We start from the raw sequence: 13,850 nt of genomic DNA, 5'->3' as shown, positions 1-13,850 counted from the left end.
TAAAGAGCATAAAAAACACCAAAACTCTTGTCATCACATGAAAGTGCAGTCTGTGAGACATCAATTGTTTTCCCATTTTAGAGCTGCTAAAACATGCTTGCTTCGGGGTAGGAGAGGAGACAATTCATGGATGATTAAAATAACTTTTCAGATGGCAAGAAAGCAATTAAATACAATAATAAATAAAACAACAACCAGCCTCTTATGAATGCAAATCAGATGGCAACAGAGGAGTGGTTACACTGTCACTGCTCACTGACCTCCAAAACAAGTTTCTTGTTTGTACTGTGTGTGGATCATCATATGTATGTAGGAATTAAAGGACTATTTCTGCAAAGCAGCAGCAGTGAGGTTTGTTGTCAGGGATGTGAGAGGGCAGATTACCACCCATAGAGCTGAAGCTGCTGCCTGCAGCATTTTTGCCATTGCTCAGTGGCGGCTGAAGAGGAATTATTTGCCAACACGCCAGTTCCCACTGCCTCTGAGCTGGAACAAATGCTTCAAGCATCAGACAACTGGACTCTGGGGTGTCTATGTACAGTATGTGTGGGTAGATTTGTGGGTGAATGTCTCAAATGTACATAACTGGATCTTTTGTTATACGAGCACATGAAATGAGTATGGTAGGTGTGTGTAACTGTGCTAGTGCACAACCCCATACGGTACCACGTAGGAGTGACTAAATGCTTATGTTTATGGGATGGTAGGAAAGTGAGTGGCCCTACGTGCATGTGTGTGTTCAGGCACAGGTGAAGCCTGTGGTGCCCTGACTGCTAGATACAGTCTAGAACTTGGCATTAAACAGTCTGGTAGCTTATTTAGTAGCAGCTTCTTTGCCAAGATGTGTAAAAGGGCTATTCCCAAAGAACACATCACACATAACAGCACCTTTCAAGTAAAAAGAGCTAGATTGAGGACAGATATTAACAGACTTTAAGTGCAAGTAAACAAGTTGTGTGAAAACAGTGAAAAAACTTTACAGTGATCCTCAAATTCCTTTTTTTTGTGATTCTAGCAATCTTTTCGGGGGAAAGAACTCACTGATGTGTTTATGCACTGAACTCTCCAATGGTCACTGGTCAGTCAAATCATGTTGGCATGACTGCGAAATATTATTCTCTTGAGTCTCTGCAGGAATTTTTTTTTTTTTAACATTTGCAAAATGTTGATCAAAGTTAGTCCTAGTTTTGGTGTGATTCACTTCAAATTAGACATTTCGACATATTTATTCTAAATATTAACTGAACACTCATTTGCTTACTTGTGCAATACTCAGGTGGACTGGCTTTGAGGCAAATTATGTACAAGCACCTTTAAAATTATGTGTGTGCCTATTTGATTGCACTAGCCTTGACGTTAATGAGAAGAACCACTCCGTGAAGTAAAAAAGTGAAAATAAAAATAACAAAAAAATTCCATCACACTGTAGGTGTTCAGAACTGAAAGGGCATGTTTAATTAGGCTGAAATGCCTGTGCAAAGGTAATGGGGAACATGATAATAAATATTTAGCAGAAGAGAGTCTTTTCACTGTGAGGCACACATCTACACCCTGCTGAAGTATCTTTGACCAAAACAAGAATCCCTACCAGCTGCTCCCTGGTTCACCTAGACCTTTGACCTCACTGTGGTGGTAACAGAGTATCACAAAAACATGAAAACATTAAGCAAAATGGACATATGAAGGCACAAGGTCCAGAAATACACTTAAAAAGTGAATGCTCAGAATATATAACAACATCGACCAATCAAATAGAGGAGGTACATGAAGTATTTGCCATATTTACCTTGTGTTTTTCTTCTGTGGTGACCCTATTCCACTGTGGCCTGGAGGACTTGCATATCGTGCTGTGAGACTGATGAGAGAGCAGAAAAGATGACGGACAGACTGTTACACAGTTACACAGAAGAGGAATGAAATCAGTGTCTTGCTGGACTTTTCTTAATCCACAGCTTAATGTAATAATGTGATTGAGAGGAGCCATTCAGATAGAAGCACAGAGAGAAAGAAGAAGAGATAACCAGGGAGAGAAGAGAAGAAGCACATAGTACTTACTGTCGCATGCCAGTGCACATTTTTTTGATTTCTTACATGATGGCTCGCACATGTTTATTACCACACGCGTATGACTCAGCCAATAACATCTCTCAATCCATTTATAGGGCCGCTGACATAAAAGGGCCCGCAAAAACTTTCACAATCACTTTCGTGGTGGCATCGTTTGAAGAAAACCTCCAAAACCCAACAACACACGAGGCAGAGGCGAAGGAAATGCCCACAGCACCAGTCACAGTTTATAACCCAACACTCACTGTTAGTCATTCACAGAGACGGGAATTAACGCGGGCAGGCTTCTCCATTCATGTTTGGCAGGAAGTAGTTAAGCTACTTGTAGAGCGCTTTATGAACAAAGAGCTGCCTTTAATCATCATACGTACACCCTGTAAACAATGAAATGGCGAAGGCCAGGTGGCTGGGCTGTTGTTTATTCCTGCATGTAAATCTTGTGAGTGTCACTTCCTGTGTGAACTCTATGACTCGCAAACCATGTGAGCATTTCTCACTTGTTGTCATAAACGGAATGAACAGAGCATCTATTGAAAGTTATCAACCAGACATATCTTCTCTTTTAACTAGTAGCTCTAAATGCCTGGAGATATATTGTTTGTGGCTGGCCTTATTGCTAATTAAGCAAGTGAAAACCCACTCAGAGCAACAGTGTCATTTTAACGTCTGCCACAGGGGAAAGAAATGTTCTTAATGGACATTCAAGATAACTCTCAGATAGCATAATGTTCCTTTCCTGACACTTTCCCAGTCTTTCAGCAAAGAAAACTAACACAAAAAAAGACAGGTGTTAAAAATATAATTCAAGTATATCGCAGGCAGTGCTGTGGCAGGCTGAGCTAATGGGCGCTAACATTATTAGCTTAAGAGAATTTAAAAGTTGAATAGAAAAAAAAAAACATAAAGCAACTTATTTTCGAAAAAATATTAAGAAAATGACCACAGGGATTTGGTTGCTAATAAACACCGTAAAGTGGATGCTGTGAACTCACCAGGAGGATGAAATACAATTTTCACAGTTTGTTCACAGTAGCCTGACATGAGTTACGTTATTATCTAAAGAACCAATCCAAAACAAAATGCTGCCTGTACTTCCCACATAGCGTAATAGAGCATTAAATTACATACATTACACATGCTGGCAGCTACTGTGACTTTACCCTTCACGTAGTTTAAGTGGTTATACGAATAAATCAGTTCATAGGAAAAAGCTAATTGCATTCCAGTTAATTGCAGATTTTCATTCATACCTTCCACAGGCTGAGCAGCGTTAGAAACTTGGGTTTTCCAATCAGTTCCTTTTGAGGAGGGAACCACAGAGCTGCAGTAGTTCAACTGTAAAACAGTCTGAAAACGGTCCTCTACAATGACCAGAGCAAGTGAGCTGTGCTTCAGCTGGAGTACAGAGGAAGCAACAAGCATGAGCAGTCTGTTTAGACGTCCTTCTTTTTTGACAACGAGGAACAACTTGTTCTCTGTTTGGTGATTGTGGGCTGCTGGTTTGGCATTGGTGAGTGAAAGTGGACAGAGACAATAAACTACCTATACTGGGTGGCTGAATGACGCACAGCCGTCAACACATCTCATTTTCTGTTCTGCCTGCTTTTAGTGTGCAGTTCTCAACCGTGCATGAATATAAACAAATGCCAACAGTTTTGAAATGAGACTTTTACTTTTCAGCATTTCACGCATTTAGCTGACACTGTGACCGCAAGTTAATAAAAAAGATTACTAGAGCAACAATAAAAGTAACCCATAATATTGCCTTGAGTAGAAATTAGATAAAATAAATTATTGTATTTAAGAAATTACACGTCAGATATACCATAGAACAGTTTAATTATGTGGTATAAGCTTCAGTGCAAGTTCTGGCCATGACTGCTGATGAATATTTTGGCAGCCTCTCACTCATGCATCATGGATTATGGATAAGTACAATAAAAGGAGAACTGGTACAGAAGCTTCAGACCTTGCTGAGGTGATTTTCAATGAATCTCTTGAGTGCATTTCATCATTCTGTAGAATCAAACCAGCTGTGACAGAACGGCAGGGTGGTATTTAATGCTTTGTTCAGAGAGGTCGAACTGTGAACGACAAGGATCTTTTAAGGTGGTGAGTAAAATTTTAATTAGCTGTCTAACTCGCTAAGAAAGTGTGGCTCCCATTCTTTCTAAACGCACACAATGACATTTCCCGCCATGCCTCTCTCACATACTGAAGATGCACCTGTACACACACACACCCTTTCTCTATTCACATCTCTCCCTCTGGACAATTTGATTCACTTTTAAACCACCTGCGATGAAATGCAGAGTCACTGTACCTTTCTAATTGACCTTGCAGGTTTTCATGATGAGGCGTTATGCTAACGAGCTTTGGAGCAGACAGCAGAACACAGGGGAAACAAGTTCAGGGCAGTTTCTCATTACAGTGGTGAGCACCTTCGTATCATGTTATTACTGAACTATATGATACATGACATGTTGGTTAATGATGCCTGGCAACTGAATCCCCCCCTCACACACACACACACACACCCAACACCACATTTCATCTCCCTGTAGTATGTTTTGTGCTCTATTAAATACCCTAAATGGCACTTACAACACAGGAAAGACAAGCATAGAGAGAAATTAATGGAGCCCTGTCACATTCTAAATGCTTTTTCAGCTTTTCAATGGAAAAAAGGGTCAAGCTTAAATTTGTGCATCACATTAAAGTATAGCTTTTGTCCTTTTGCTTTCTATCTGTCTTTTCTCTATTTTTGTCCATTTTCAGAGTGGGAGTGCAGTGCAAGGCTGTTAGCAAGGAGGAACAAGGGTTATCTTTAAAGGCCACAGAAGCCTGAGAGAAGGTAATGTTAAGTGCAGCTCATGTAGGAGCAGCCCACAGTTGTATATGACAGTAAAACAAAAATCATGGGGTTCTGTGGTGCACATTTTTCCACCACAAGACCAATCATGACCCCCTCCCCCTCATCTCCAATTTTACAAAATGTAATCAAACTTGAAGGCAACGGTTGAATCCCCAGCCTGGAGTGCTTATCCAACCCACAACATTTAATATCTTTCCAATGTGGAAAAAGAGACAACAGAACACAGGAGGGTAGGATCTACGCCTGTGGAAAGGAGATGAGGTGGTGGTGGTGAAAATGAGAAGGAGAGGGGTGTTACAGTCTGTCACTTCTGATCGCAAACAACATGGATCAACAAGATTGGATGACATCTCTGTCCTTAAATGCGAGTAATATCAGTTTCAGCTTGATTGTAGCACCAGCGCTGTGGGCAGTCGCAAACTGATGGGTTATAGAATAAAAATGGCGGGAGCTCAGGCACCGAGGTCAGCGTGATGACAGCAGGTAATGTGGTTTCACTCAACCTTTGTGTCTAGGGGGGGGATCTGTCCAACATTGCCCTTTCAGAGCCCAATCAGCACTCCGTGTTGGGACGCTACTTCTAGCATTGGTGCTTGGACGCACACACACACACACGATGTCACATGGCCATTTGAGCATGTGACACAGTCAGCTCAATAACTACTGTAGGCTACCTGTTGCGTGGTAACAATGGACCAAAACATCCCTAGTTTAAGGTCCAGGTTATGCTAGAAAAGAATGATATCAAAAATTTCACCATGGAGGAAGTTTCTGAAGCTGTTGACTATCAAACAAGCACTTTCAATGAAGCATACTGGTGCCTTAAGTCCAGCTTGGGAACTTTCATGTCGTTCCTTTCATTCCCAATCTGATAAAGGCATAAAATGCACCAAAATAGGTAACTTGTCCTTGCCTTTTAACACAACCCATATGAGAGTTTTGGGATCTGGCACACCTATTGGATAATTCATCAGTGGCTTCAAAAGTTAGTTATTCATGGTAGTATTTTCTGGATTCTGTACACAGTAAAAATGAAATACTGCTATACATACCCATTTCTAAAATTAAGATAGTTACCAAACTAGAAATAAAAATAGGTTAAATGTGTTCCACTTCCCCTTAGTGATGGAGCATACATGCAGAATAAGTTCAAAATACATGCGGTATAAACTGGGCTTTTATTGTGTAGGACTCCACTTATCAAACAAGCTGTTTGCGAGTCTAATTAATGACTTCAACTGAAACTTCTCACCGACAGCATCCCATGATGAACATCAAGAAATGATTCGTATCCTAATCTACAGTATGTATTAAAAACCTATAATAAAAAGCTAAACACAAATCCATGATGTATGACACTTCAGAGTAACAAGCAGGACAAGAGGAACCAAACCATTTACCAGTTCATGATGCCACCGACACTAATCCATCCTCCTCATATCACCATGTGTTTTTCAGAAAGATCCAAACTCTGTTGCCTTGATGTTTCCACACACACACACACCGCACACTAAAACTGTACCTAGGAGACGAGTCGGGCTTGGCCAGAATGTTAGCTCTACCATATGGCAAACGGCTCTTTCTGTCGCGAGACACGGCGGTAGGCAGGCGTGAAGAGCGCCAAACCAGGGGGTCAACCTGTTCGCCCCGGGACATGGTGAGTTCAAGAGGGAGGGTTTGCTGTGCCCTGCCAGGCCCGGGCCCCCCTGCCTTCTAGAGCACTGGAAACCTCCCGTGGCTCCGGGCTGTCGCTATCTGTCCAATCGGGACTTCCCCTCGGACACACACAAACACAGTCGCACACAGTCACACACATCCCATCCCCTGCCCCAGAGACACCAGTCAGGCCAGCAGGTGCTGTCTATAGAAAGCTCACCATACTACAACTGTAGATGTGCAGTAGGCCAAATGTGTCAGCGCGCGTGTGTCTCTGTCCGTGTAAATCTGTGAGACAGATAATTTGATAATTTAGAAGGCTTAACATTTTTAATTTAAAACATCCATTCTTCTTATCTTATATTTTATGAAGTTACTCAGACATGCTAAATCTTCAGGGTCGGCTAGAGCTTACAGAAATTCATCACTGTGTTAAATTAGAATTAGAAGAGAGTTTTTATGAGTACATTTAATTACATTTCAGTGTTTCCAAAGATGGGTGAAAAGGAAAGGGAGGCTGCACGCCAGCCAGGCATGAAGCCTCAGACAAAAATTACACAAATCTTTAATATAATTTAAAGTTTAGATGGTACAATATGAAAAGTGCAGAGAAAGCAAACTTAAACATCAGAGCGTCGGCGGTTTGTGCAGTGGTTCCAAGCTACTTTACAAACAGAGAAGCCCTCAAATAAACTCAAATCTGCCAAGTCCAGGTGACTCAGATGACTTCAGCTCTTGTAAAAGCTATATAATCTTTACAAAGACAAAAATTGAAATATTATAGATGTAAGCTATTGTGCATCATTTTACGCACACTTGCCTATAATCAACCTGACATTTGATCTTCTTTGGAAGACCTCCGCAAGATTTCAAAACACAGTTCTGTGGGTTTAAATAATGTTTGACGGTACAGCACAAGTTTGTAATGAGTGACCTACCAGTGAGTCAGTTGCACTTAAGAGGTTAAAGCAATTCAGAATCAGAAAATTTCAGGGAGGATTCTTCCTTTACATATTTCAAAAGCACTGCCGTAGGGCTGCATTATAAGAGCTTCCCATTAAAACATTAAAAAACAAGTGGATGTTGTTTGGAACTCTGTGGAATTTGGTACATGTAGTGGCAGATAGTCATGATCGTCTGGCTCTATTCTGCAGTATAAACCCCCAACTTAAGTGATTTATGTTGACAGTGGCTTGTCATTGTCAACTGGGCCAAATAACTTTATACCTCCGGATCGCTCTTCATACAATATGTGTGATAATATACAAGCAATATTTTTTAATCCTTTCCCCGATTTCTCTTTCATTGGACAAGATCAAATGAACTCTCCAAACCGTTCCAGACTTCCTTGAGCCACAGAGAGAGGTTGAATAGCCCAGACAACCCCAAAAACTCTCAGATTAATGGCTTACTTTATCACTGACGGACATGGACTGGTCCTCTGACCTCCACTGTGGCCCCAGCATTCAGACATGATTAACTTATTAGCCCAGGGGAGTGAGCCATTACTGGGGCTGTGGACAGCAAGGGCAGAGGGTCTATTTGGAAATTAAGTGAGCTACTTCACAGAGACAATCTTTAAAAAAGACCTTCCTTCATATGTTTATATGTTCTCCTTATTGGTGGAGAAACCTCAAACATCTCATCAAATAATACCTCAATTATCTCTCCAACCAACTTGTTGACACTTCTTTGTATTGTATGATGGTGAAAAGTGAAACTTCTGTAATGACTTTATCAGTTCGTGTGTGTGTGTGTGTATTTGGTTTGGCATGCCTGCCAGGCTGCACTGATGCAGCCAAGTTAACTTCACTGTTCTGTGTGTATGTGTATGAGAGCGTTCTCCACCTGTTGTTGGGGGGAGGCAGCAGTGTGGGAATGGGAGGCAGCTGTGCCCCTAATAACCCCACATGCACGCACACACACACACACACACACACACACACACACACACGATACTGTGACCCCATTGCTACCAACTCCTAACTTATCCATACAGAGTGAGGCTAAAGCGCTCGACAATATCATCTTACTCACATGCCCTCTCCTCAAGTGCTGAGACTGACTGCTCTTATTGCACTGATTTTATGCACATACACTGCCACTACTTACACTCACACACACACACACACACACACACGCAGACATAGTGCTGCCAAATAGAGCGGCCATGCTGTAACTTGATTTGGTCAAGGGGAATGCTGCTCATGTGTGGCATGTCAGGCCTTCCTTTAGATGCTCTTCTAAGGCCTGCTCTGTCTATTTACATCGCACAGGGACCTCCTTTGCTTTTAGTGCTTAGCTGCCAACACATCTACTGTACAATGTATTTCTTCATATAAGTACCTCATAAATAACATCTTCATATTTGATATCAATATTTTCATATTGATCTACCTACAGCTACTAAACTAAGGACAACCTTACCTTAGTTCTTAAACAAGTTCTACACTGATTTAGCATTGCGCTCTGATAACACTGTAGTACTTTTAGACAGTAGAAAAAAAAGGATAAAAATGTATGCACCAGGATAAGATATCATCTTTTATTATCGATACATTCTTCTTCTTTGTCAAAACCTGGCACCTACCCACAGTGCAACTTGAACCAAGGTTGGAGATTTGTGTGTGCTATGCTAGTAGTGGCTAGTGTAGCCTTGAGCTGGTAGCCTCAAGCAGAGATGAGGAGCAGACTACAGAGGCCTGATAAGCTCTCTTCTTTTTAACTCCAGGGCCCCAGATTTTTATCATTTTCAAACTTGTAGTCTACAGAACCAAGAGACGTTGACTCAAGTGACATCACTTGAGTCAACTTATCAGACTTCACACCAAGCCCCAAGGAACAGAGCGAGGCTGTGATGACATTTTGGCCTAGCGGACAGTGTATGCAACTTCCGCATTGATGCATGCATACTGGCCCACAAAAGCATTTTTGCTATAAAAAATTATTGGAAAAGGACACACCTCTTTTCATTATCAGATCCATTTGGTCCAATAACATTTGGAATGTCCCATGATTAAATTAGTTTATCCCGTTCATGTGTGCAGGGAGCCAACCGGAAGTCAGCTAGCTCGACCAGCTGAAGTTTTGGAAATGCATGTGCTCAACCGTCTCAGTTGGAGAAGGACTCATGAGCGTGTTGTATGGGCCCAAAAACACGTAAGCGCAGAGGCCTTTTTGCAGTATGCACCCAGTGAGCATCAAAGACTGGTAAAGGGGGAGTCAGCTAGCCCTGCTCTGTCCAAAGGTAACAAAATCCACCAACCAGTGACTTCAATGCTCTTAAATGGATATGTTATATCATGCTTGTTTAATCTGAAATAAAAGCATAAAAAACGATAATTAGCCATTGTACAGGGGAGTGGGGGGGTTGTGCAACGTTGTTTATCTTCATCACTTAAAGCTTCAAAGGTGCTGGTGTGTGGATTTTGTCACCTTCAGACAGAGCCAGGCTAGTTGTTTCCCCCTGCTTGCAGTGTTTACATTAAGCTAAGCTAAGCTAAGCATAATTTCCATACAGCCTGAGGCTAGGACCGCATTAAAAACACAAATCTAATGTAACTGCTCTCCTCTGCTGTCAGCCAGCTTGACTCTTCCCTGTCAAAACGTCCTTAATGGAGCTGATGCAGCAAAATCTCTAATGAGAAACATTTTCCATGGAGGCTGTTATTCATTTTCAACACCACTGAGAGGCGGTCATATCCATCGAATTCCTGTTTACAAAAGCTCTAACTGGACCTAATTAAGCATCCAAAAACAATAAATCACTAGGCCTCTATTCCAACATGGATTCTAAAAAATAATTGGCCCACTAATTCAAAACAGTGACATTAGCTTGCCTCTGTGACCTCTAGGCTACCTCTGCCCCAAATGAGACATGAACCAACACCAAACTACTGGAATACAACTATCTGGAGTGTAACATACCTGGACTGCATCTCTTGTGTCTTGAGGCTGCTGGAGGACGGTACGGGGCTGCTGGTCTGCTGGCTGAGCTCCACCAGGGATTGGTAGTACTGCTGCTGTTGCTGCTGCTGCTGCTTGTAACGTGACAGGATGAAGAAGAGACCCAGGATGCTCTTTAGGTTGCCATTCCTGATCTCTGAAAGTGACAAAAAATAAGGACAATTTGAGCATCTACTTTGTGCTGTGGTACTTAAGACTGCTACTCCAACATGATGTGAAGTCATCCAGCATCCATGATTTAATACTGTACAGAGTGATATCCAGCTTTACCCTGCAATGCATACAAACACATTTTCTTGGAATAAAGTCCTTTTTGCGTCAAAACAGTGCAGGACTTTTGTTTTTCATGTGTTTCCAGAACACTTATTGTATCTTTCAAACACTGTAAAGTGAACATACTGTAGTTGACTTAAAAAAAAAGCCACTTGGGGATAGAGCTCAGGTGCAGCTGTTTTGATCAGAGGCACAGTACACTGGCTTTAACGGGAGTAGATATTTATACTGTGTATAATATGCACAGATATAGCATATACAGATAATTTAGGCCATTGCTCCCAAGACAAACCAGTTGTCATAGATCCAGACTAAACTATCTGCTCACATACATGAGCTAACACACAGCTGGTTCATTTAGGAGCATAGCTCAGCATCGGACCTTCTGGACTGGTGTTTAACTGGCAGAAGTCTGGTGTGAGGGCAAGTCTGAGGCCAAACAGCCAAAAATAGACTACTTTAATTACAGTTCTTCTTTTGCCATGAAGTGAGGAACTGATTAAACACTGTATTTACAGGTGCAGTGTACAGCGGTGGGCTGATGGCAGAAGTGACCCATCAAAGAGATTATATTCCTGTTTTGGGTATAAGATCTCAGGGGTGCAGTCTATAAGAGACTGCAGCCCTGCAGATGAAGTTGCTTATTTGGTATGCTGAGCTGGCAACAGCAAGGAAGCTCCTAATCAATGAGCAACTTTGTCTGGAGTGTAAATCTTATCCTCAACAGTTCCTGAGTTCATCTTGGACAAAACTCATACAAATGCATCTCTCACAGACTCCTACACATACAGTCGAGATGGGATTCAGCAGTCACAGGAGGAGGAAGAATTGATCACTGTGGCTAACGCACCCATTTGTGAAATGGACTTTTCATATCATACCCTCAGTGAGAGCTGGCACACAGAGGCATGGGGAGGATAGTAACAGCTGACGCAGGGCCTTTCACTCGATTTATCAATCTGGCGAGGCTCAAACATTCTCCCCAGCCATCCATGGCTATGCTGTTTGTAGACAGTGAACGTTGGAGAAGATTAATCTCTTGGGGTTGTTTTCCATTTTCAAACACCCAGAGGCGCTAATTTATACTGGGCCTTAGAGAGAGTCTGAACAGCAGCCTTTTCTGTGCTTTAGGGAGAGACAATGTTGCAGATTCAGCCGACCAAAGAGCAGTTGCAGACTGAAACTTTTGGCAACTGTAAAGGTAATAGAAATGATGATGATGACATGAGAAAGAATAAATCTTCCCCCATCTCAACAGGGAAGTTGCCCTGCAGGTCAGGGTCGGCTATAGAACAGATAATTTCAGTATGTCTTACTCAAGGAAATGTCTTGATGGTGTAGGTTTGCAGCAAGGTTTGGTCTTGTTAAAAATGTACTCATAAAACCTTTATGATTTCTGCTTTCTGCCTACTTTCACGTGTTTGATCATATTACTACAGAACAAATCTTGGGCTATGTAATATTTTAGCATGGAAAAACTGTACATACTGAAAGACTGAAAGGAACAGGGTGCTAACAGGGGTCTTGTACCTCAGATTTGCCCAGGAACCCTAAGCATGTCATTTCTAGCCATGACCTGTATGTGAAAGATCTTTAACAATGGTTCAGTGATGGAGGATGGTCCAAACATTATTATTGGCATTTTCTTTGCTGTGATATAATTTATTATCTTCTGTTGTCTTGTTATGTGATCTAGTCTGAGAAACTGCATTAAAATGCAGAGAATCTGCTTCCAGCAGCAGTAGAAAAATATAGTATGATTCATATTTTTACTAAGGGATCAAATATGAAACATATGACCATATGCAGTTCTGTCCAATATCTAATACTGAAGGTGTTTGTTGTGGATGACCTTTCAAAGTGAAGTGCTATGTAGTGATATGTAGCAGTGCAATGTCTTGCACCGAACATATGATTGGTGCCGCTTCCTAGACAGCTCAATAAGTCTTCTTCGTCTTCACTCTCACTGGCTATTCTCCATCGCAGTTAATTTCACACAACAGGATTTCAAATTGTAAATATAAAAACACATTTGATATTTACGATTCAAAATCGGGGAGACTCCGATTCAATAGGTAACATTAAGATTATGTCTACAAACCCCTCAGACCTCAGAAATATTTGCGCGGATAATTGGTTCAGACCAATCGGATTGAACCATGATGCAACCTCCTCTAACATCACTCGACCCATTAGCTAGTTCTCTGTTGCCATCTTTCAGAAGTAGACCATTTATATTGTTTGTTAAAGTGATGTTGGACTTCGGCTCCTTGGTGTATCAAAATCAGGATGGATGGTTAGCCATGCATGACTTTGTCTTTTGAGGGTTGAGGTTAGGTAACTAAAACACCTGGTTTTACATTAGGTAAAGAGTGTGGTCTTGGTTAAATATTGAAAAAGATGACTCGGTGATAAGGCAAAATTGCAATACTTTGCAGATATGCAGTATCAATACTTAATCAGTATGTTGATGTATAAACATCCTACATAACGTGTTGGCCAATGCAAAGTACTTATACTTAACACCAATATATACACACACCTTGTGACCTTGTCACAAGATCTCTGACGTAATTGCTGACGTAATCTGCACTCTGCGCATGCGTTGGCGTCTGTAGCCACCTGTCGGAAGCTCCGTCTTAAACCGGACTCTTATCCAGTTTTAATCCACTCTTTTTTCGTTACATTTTTTATATCCTTTTTATTTAACTTAACTTTATTTAAGTTTTACGTGGGTTAAGGATTTTAGTCATCCGACATGGATTTTAAGATAGATGACCGTAAAAACGCGATCAACGCTACTGATCGCAACAAAGCTCCGGTGACTATGCTAGCCGAGATAACTCTGCCCCATGAGGACTGCACACTCCTTAAGAAAGCGAACAAGAAGATTGCTGACCTTATGGAAGACATCCGACGACTTTCAGAGGAACTCAAAGAGAAAGATTCCCTGCTGACTGGCTTTATGGATGTGGCTTCAGTACAAGCCAAACAGATTGTTTCTCTTAGCACA

At 41.5% G+C, this 13,850-nt stretch overlaps 1 protein-coding gene across 6 annotated transcripts in view; it reads right to left on the bottom strand.

The window, feature by feature from the left end:
- nav3 (neuron navigator 3) overlaps positions 1-13,850 on the bottom strand; it is a 375,602-nt gene that overhangs the window by 102,391 nt on the left and 259,361 nt on the right. For all 6 annotated transcript variants that reach the window (XM_046072613.1, XM_046072614.1, XM_046072615.1 and 3 more), the window contains 2 exons: positions 10,526-10,700; positions 1,787-1,855 (listed from right to left, as the gene is read on the bottom strand). In XM_046072613.1, the coding sequence (XP_045928569.1) occupies positions 1,787-1,855; positions 10,526-10,700 (244 nt within the window). The remainder of the gene's footprint in view (positions 1-1,786; positions 1,856-10,525; positions 10,701-13,850) is intronic.

Source organism: Micropterus dolomieu, linkage group LG16 (assembly GCF_021292245.1).
Source record: "Micropterus dolomieu isolate WLL.071019.BEF.003 ecotype Adirondacks linkage group LG16, ASM2129224v1, whole genome shotgun sequence".
NCBI lineage: Eukaryota > Metazoa > Chordata > Actinopteri > Centrarchiformes > Centrarchidae > Micropterus > Micropterus dolomieu.
Note: the sequence above shows the minus strand (reverse complement) of the source record. Positions and strands in the feature narration are given on the sequence as shown.